Genomic DNA, 7,652 nt, shown 5'->3' on the forward strand with positions numbered 1-7,652 from the left:
GACCAAAAATGTCCTCGCCACAATAACTCTGTCCATAAAATGGCAATTTTTTTTATAAAGGACTAAAATTGTCCAAGCCACTATAAGTCTAGGACCAAAAATGTCTTTTACTCTTTACAAAAAATGCACTCATTATTTTATGTTGTAATTCAACTATGCTACTTTGGTTAAAGAATAACAAAAAATGGCAACTTTCCTAGACAAATTTATTTATTGAAATCATTTTGATCTTTGAAGTCAACAGTTCTTTGGTAAGTTTTATTTACAATTTTAATCTACATCTGAATTCTTTTTTTTTTATTAACATGTTTGACGTTATTGGTAGGGTCGTTGAGATATACTCCCCATTGGATAAGATCATTGCAAAGAAGCCTTTTTAACTTATTTATTTTCTAATTGTACGTGTATACAAAGTAAATTATCTAATTTTGTTATTTTTATTGTATTTTGTATATGTATTTTTTATTAAGTAGTTTATTTGTTATACAGATAATCAATTGAAGGCTACACTGTGAGATCAACATATACCAACAGTTGAAACCTTCTTTTTTTTTCTTTTTTTCTAATTCTAGCATTGCAAATCCTATGTTTGTTCTTATGCAATTGTGTAGAGTTAAGAATGATACGAAGAGTAAATCTAAACACAAGTGTTTTAATTTTTCTTTATATTTGAAGTGTTTGAATAAGGACAAGTAATGAATGTTCTTTTTGATTAGCCGGTTATGTCAAGATATGTAACTCTTGATACAGAGCTCATTTTCAATCAGGATTTTCAGAGTTTGCTGGAAAGATAAACTTATTATGTCTTAATTATTATCATAATGTTTTTATCATTTATTTTTGTACATATTTTGTTTATGATTGTCATTTTTTTTTTCAATTTATGTGTTGATTAGACCCCTCTAAGAAACATTATTGATATTTATGAGATGATTGAGGTAAACCGTAGCAATAAAATATTTTTTTAAAAATTGATGCAGTGACATCAAATTTTCTAATCATCTTTTGCTACTTTTTTAAATGATTTATTAGTATAAATTGTCACACTTTAAAATGTATTTTTTTATTGTTAATAAATAAATTAGCTTAAAATAATACATTACAATCCAAAGGATAAGCAAAGTATAAAATAAAGTATAAAATAAAGCCAAAGTTATATATGTTTGCAAAGTGATGGAGCATTGTAATAGTCTCAGAGCATCCAAATAAAGAGATCATTTCACTGATTATTTCTTTCTTATCTCACATTATTAAAGGTTCAATACTGCATATATATATATATATATATATATATATATATATATATATATATATATATATATATATATATATAAAGTATTAGTAATAACATTCGTACTGCTAAATGTGTATATAATTAATTATTTATTGATTTAAGATCAAAGAGTGACATATATGATCTTAGAGCTCAAATTTTACTTCCAGATATATTATAAATAATCAACCTACATCAGTACTACCTTATCTTCATATGAACAAAACTCATCATCCATGGAGTGGTGAAAACAATTAAGAGCCCCTCACTACAATTTTCCTCTCTGTAATCACAGTTTCTTTCTTATAACTTAAAAAAATAAATGCTTCACATATAATAGTAAATAGAATTATAATATAGTAGAAAATAGGAATTAATATTATATTAGTTGAAATTGTACTTATCTTTAGTAAATCTTTTTTTACACTTTTGGAAGATTCTTTTGAGCCTTCAAACATGTGTGCATGTGCACATACAGAACTATAAACTGTCATTTTTAGATTGAATTCATCTTTCATGCGTAGCTGTATTTTCACCAACTAATTTAATAAAGCTTATTTTGTAAGCAAATGTAAAATGGGTATTAACTAAAATCTTGATAATATTGTTTCCATATTCACATATTAACGTAATAACATAATATCATATAGAAAAGACATATTAGTTATATTCTATAATATAATAATATTTTTGGTAACATTAAAGTTTGTAAATTTTCTGTATTTTTTTTACGTATTTATAATATCGTGTAGAAAAAATATTAATTAATTAGGTAATAACATAATAGTATAATTGGTAATATTATGTATGGTATTACCGTGTAGAATTTTTGGATGTTTATCACCAACTAATTTAATACAATTTATTTTGTAAGCAAATGTAAAATAGAAATTAACTAAAATCTTGGTAATATTGTTTACATATTCAATGCTCTCATGTACTAACATAATACCCTATATAGCCAATTTAAATAATTTATAATATAACCAATTCATGTATATATATGCTACAACCTCACGGTCAAATCTATACTATAATTAAAAACAAAATCTTATTTACTTGATTTCCTGCACAAACAATAGTAAATAGTAACGGTAAATTAAAAAAGAACATAAATATTTCATAATAATATTCTACATCATCAATTAAAAATAGAATGGAAATTAGGTAAATTGAAAAAAAGAAATGAATATTAATAATTCACTGAAAATTAAAAATGAAAAAAGAAGAAGAAGAAGGAATTGAAGTTAGGTTAATTGGAAAAGGAAATCAATATTAATAATTGACTGAAAATAAAAAATGTATATATATATATATATATATATATATATATATATATATATATATATATATATATATATATATATATATATATATATATATATATATATATATATATATATATATATATATATATAGGCGGGTTCAGGTGCGGTAGTGTCTTACGGTGCGGCAACACCAATAGTTCACCAAATATGCACCATCAACGTTAGGAAATACATCACACAAAACAGAGTAAACAGAGCCCTGCATGACCAAACACACACCATTAGGTGTGAGTAAAAACACCATACACTGTTCGGAAATACACCATTGGGGGTGGTGAGTTATATGGTGTGTTTTTTTGAGTCTGTGGTGTATTTTGTGATGTTTTATTACATTTCATTGGGGTGTGTTTTTATTACACTGTTGGTGTATTCTGGAATTTGACTGCACCGCCGCACCGTAAGACCCCGCCGCATATGAGCGCTCTTCTATATATATATATATATATATATATATATATATATATATATATATATATATATATATATATATATATATATATATATATATATATATATATATATATATATATAGAAGATAGCTCAGATACGGTCAATGCATTATGTGCGGCGGTGTGGCTGAATCTGGGACGTCCATTGTGTTTAATCTAACGGCAGTAACATATCAGCTGGTTTAAGGAAAGCTTATTTTCGCGTTTGGTATATGGGGGTCTTTTTGTAATTTTGATGGCTGGTTACGTCCATGTATATAAGTTGCGTTTCTAATTTTCACCGCTGGGAGAAGATAAAGATCACCGGAGATCACCATCGCAGTTGGGGATTGCGATCGCAATTTGAGAATATCGCCGAAGATCATAATTGCAATTGGAGAATATCACTGTTGAGCGATGGAGCCTGGTATGTTTTTATTTTTTCGAGGTTTTTAGTTTTAATTTGTTGTTATTATTATTATTATTATTATTATTATTATTATTATTATTATTATTATTATTATTATTATTATTTATTATTATTATTATTATTATTTATTATTATTATTATTATTATTATTATTATTATTATTATTATTATTATTATTATTATTATTATTATTATTATTATTATTATTATTATTATTATTATTATTATTATTATTATTATTATTATTATTATTATTATTATTATTATTATTATTATTATTATTATTATTATTATTATTATTATTATTATTATTATTATTATTATTATTATTATTATTATTATTATTATTATTATTATTATTATTATTATTATTATTATTATTATTATTATTATTATTATTATTATTATTATTATTATTATTATTATTATTATTATTATTATTATTATTATTATTATTATTATTATTATTATTATTATTATTATTATTATTATTATTATTATTATTATTATTATTATTATTATTATTATTATTATTATTATTATTATTATTATTATTATTATTATTATTATTATTATTATTATTATTATTATTATTATTATTATTATTATTATTATTATTATTATTATTATTATTATTATTATTATTATTTATTATTATTATTATTATTATTATTATTATTATTATTATTATTATTATTATTATTATTATTATTATTATTATTTATTATTATTATTATTATTATTATTATTATTATTATTATTATTATTATTATTATTATTATTATTATTATTATTATTATTATTATTATTATTATTATTATTATTATTATTATTATTATTATTATTATTTATTATTATTATTATTATTATTATTTTTTTTTTTTTTTTTTTTTTTTTTTTTTTTTATTATTATTATTATTATTATTATTATTATTATTATTATTATTATTATTATTATTATTATTATTATTATTATTATTATTATTATTATTATTATTATTATTATTATTATTATATTATTATTATTATTATTATTATTATTATTATTATTATTATTATTATTATTATTATTATTATTATTATTATTATTATTATTATTATTATGTATTTGTTCTGTTTCGGATGTTTTCTCGCGTTTTTTTTTCTGGTCTGCCGGTGTTCCCGGTGTTGACTATGGTATTGTGTGTTGTGTCTGTGATTATGGTGCGATATTTGTATGATTGTGGTGAATATTTTGTTGTTGGTGTGATTTGTAGTTTTTAGATTTTATGCATATGTATGTTGCATGTAGGTAGTGTATTTGTGTGTTATTGGATTAAATTTGGTGTGTTATTAGGTAACTTGTCGTGTGCAGCTGTCAATTTGGACTCTGTTGGTGGTGTTTGCGATAAAGATAATTCAACTAATGTTGGTGGTTGTGATGAACTTACTTTGGACTCTGTTGGTGTAGAAGGTAATGGTGGTTGTGATGAAGTTAAATCCTCTGATGTTTGTGTAGAAGGCAGTGATGGGGGTTGCAATGAAGGTAATTCTACCGATGTTGGTGTTGAAGGCAATGGTGGTTGTTGCAATGAAGACTATTCCACTGATGTTAGGGTAGGAGGCAGTGTATGTGACTTGGAAATTTCTCCTGGGTTGACCAAGTATTGGCGCCCAGTTTGTGGTGACAGTTTGAAGCCTCATGTGGGGCAAAAATTTGATTCTTTGGATGGTGCTATTGCTTTTTATAAACAATATGCTGGTGCTGTTGGTTTTGATTGTAGGCAGGGCTCAAATCGGAGGAGGAGGGATGGCGTTGTTGTGGAGAAACATGTGTTATGCAGTCGTGATGGGTTTAAGCAGACTATTTCGGTTGATGCTAAAACTAATAAGGTGAAGAGACGGAGGGTGACAAATAGGGTTGGGTGTAAGGCTAAGGTGTTCTATAAGCTCAAGTCCAATGGTTTATATAGTGTGCATTTTCTGGAGGAACGCCACACTCATTTGATGTGTTCAATTATTGCTAGGCAATTTTTAAAGGTGAATCGCAGTCTTGATGCTGGACACCAAATGTTCATTGCGAGTTGTTTTCGGGCAAATATTGGTTCTGTTTTGTCATATAGGTTTTTTAAGGAGATTGTAGGTGATTATTCTAATGTTGGTGCTACAGGTGTGGATTTTAAGAATTTCAAACGTGATTTGATGGCGTACATATTAAATGGCGATGCTCAATTATTCATAGATACGCTTTTCAAGAGGCGTGAATTGTGTGAGGCTTTTGAGTTTGAATATGATGTTGACGATGTTGATCAACTTTCAAGGGTTTTTTGGGCTTGTCTAGGAAGAATTTTGCTTTGTTTGGTGATGTGGTTTCATTCGATGCTACATATCATACTAACAGGTTAGTAATTTGTGTTTATTGTGCATTTTGTAAATGCTTATAGTGCATATGTTTGGGTCTTATAGCGTGTTTTGTTAGGATGTTAGAGATAAGTATTTGTTGTGTTGTCCATTATGTAGGTATAAGTTGGTTTTTGTTCCATTTACGGGAATTGATAACCATAAGAGATCCATCACCTTTGGTGCTGGTTTGCTTACAAGGGAAGATGTAGATTCATATGTGTGGCTTTTGGAGAAATTTAAGAAAACCATGCGCCATGACCCTATTTGTGTTGTCACTGATCAAGATCCAGCTGTCAAGGTTGTTGTTGCTCGTGTGTTTGGTACATCAAAACATAGATTTTGCATGTGACATATAATGTGCAAGGTTGGACCGGTTTTATCTAAAGATGAGGTGTTTCGGAGGAAGTTGAATGGCATTGTTTGGAACAAATCTCTTGACTCCAAGGCTTTTGAGGATGCATAGAGTCGTATTATGGAAGAATATGGTTTGGGTGATAATGGTTGGTTTCGTTATTTGTTTGAGTCTCGTACATTTTGGGCATCTCCATATTTTCATGACGAGTTTATGTCGGGCTTGGTTAGGACAACTTCTCGATCAGAATCTCAAAATATTTTTTTTGGCAGTTTCTCTAATGGTCATTCTAGTTTGGTTGAGTTTTTGGTGCATTTTGGCAGTGCTATTGGTGCACAACGTCATACTCAAGCAAAATTGAATGCGGATTGTGAATCTTGTTTTCCTATGTTGAAGACACCATTGGCTTTGGAGAAGCATGCAATGGATGTTTACACCATTTCTGTATTTTATGATGTTCAAGTAGAGATTTGTGCAGCTTGATTTTCTTGTCGAGTGGCATCTTTGTGCGATTGTGATGGTCATGTGTCTTATGTGATAAAAGATGGTGACCATCGGCCATGGTGTGTGGAGCTTGTTTTGTCTGATTACACTGCTACTTGTTCTTGCAAGATGTTTGAGCGGATGGGGTTGTTGTGTAGGCATATTTTTTTTTTTTGTTTTTAAAGATCGTGGACTTGAGAGCATTCCTTTGAGGTATTTGGTGGATCGGTGGACAAAAGGTGCTTGTTTGAAGCCAATATTTGATATTGATGATACAATTGTTGATCAATCTTCTAAAGTGGAGAATGTTAGGGTGCTTACTAATATACTGTGGTCTGACATATATGCTTGTGTGGGATTGGCCGATGGTAATAGAGAACGTTTGTCACAGCTATGACGTGTTATTTGTGAGCAAAGACAATTATTTTTACAAGACGGTAGTGAGAATGGCAGTGGTGTGGCTGTTGGCAGCAAGCAAAGTGTGATTAATTCATTTTGTGGAGTTGTGTCTCAGGAGTCAACAGTGGAGGTGCGTGATCCTATCCAAGCTAAGAACAAGGGCAGTGGCAAGCGGTTGAAGAGTGCAAGGGAGAAAGCTGCCCATAAGTGTGTAAAGCAATCAAGAAAATGTCATACCTGTGATGAATATGGTCACAGTAGTAGGACATGCCCTTTAAATGGTTAGATAGGTCTTTGTTTGTTTGTTTTTTTTTTTTTTTTTTTTTTTTTTTTTTTTTTTTTTTTTTTTTTTGATTTCTCTTGGACTTAGATGTTTTTACAGTTGTGCACACATTTTATCTCATAACATAGAATCAGGATTTGCAATATAATTGAAATTTTGCATTTTATTATAGCATGTGGTCCGTTTAACACAAGTTATAGTGTGTTCTATAATGTATACTGGTGCATTTAGATATGTTTGGGAATGGTGTGTTTTACTTTGTCATCTGGTGCATTATTGTATTTAGAATGATGT

The 7,652-nt window shown here is 27.4% G+C and overlaps 2 protein-coding genes across 2 annotated transcripts; both read left to right on the forward strand.

Moving 5' to 3' along the window:
* The first annotated feature begins 3,446 nt into the window (after positions 1-3,446).
* On the forward strand, positions 3,447-6,304 carry LOC109157288 (protein FAR1-RELATED SEQUENCE 5-like). The gene is made up of 4 exons (XM_019305188.1): positions 3,447-3,456; positions 4,796-5,807; positions 5,959-6,139; positions 6,206-6,304. The coding sequence occupies exons 1-4, from the start codon at positions 3,447-3,449 to the stop codon at positions 6,302-6,304; spliced, it is 1,302 nt and encodes a 433-aa protein (XP_019160733.1).
* Positions 6,305-6,737: 433 nt separating this feature from the next.
* On the forward strand, positions 6,738-7,361 carry LOC109157289. Its single transcript, XM_019305189.1, has 3 exons — positions 6,738-6,756; positions 6,862-7,044; positions 7,111-7,361. Exons 1-3 carry the CDS (start codon positions 6,738-6,740, stop codon positions 7,359-7,361), a joined length of 453 nt encoding a protein of 150 aa, XP_019160734.1.
* Positions 7,362-7,652: the final 291 nt, after the last annotated feature.

The sequence above is a fragment of the Ipomoea nil genome, unplaced genomic scaffold (genome assembly GCF_001879475.1).
Source record: "Ipomoea nil cultivar Tokyo-kokei standard unplaced genomic scaffold, Asagao_1.1 scaffold2779, whole genome shotgun sequence".
NCBI classification, from domain to species: Eukaryota; Viridiplantae; Streptophyta; class Magnoliopsida; order Solanales; family Convolvulaceae; genus Ipomoea; species Ipomoea nil.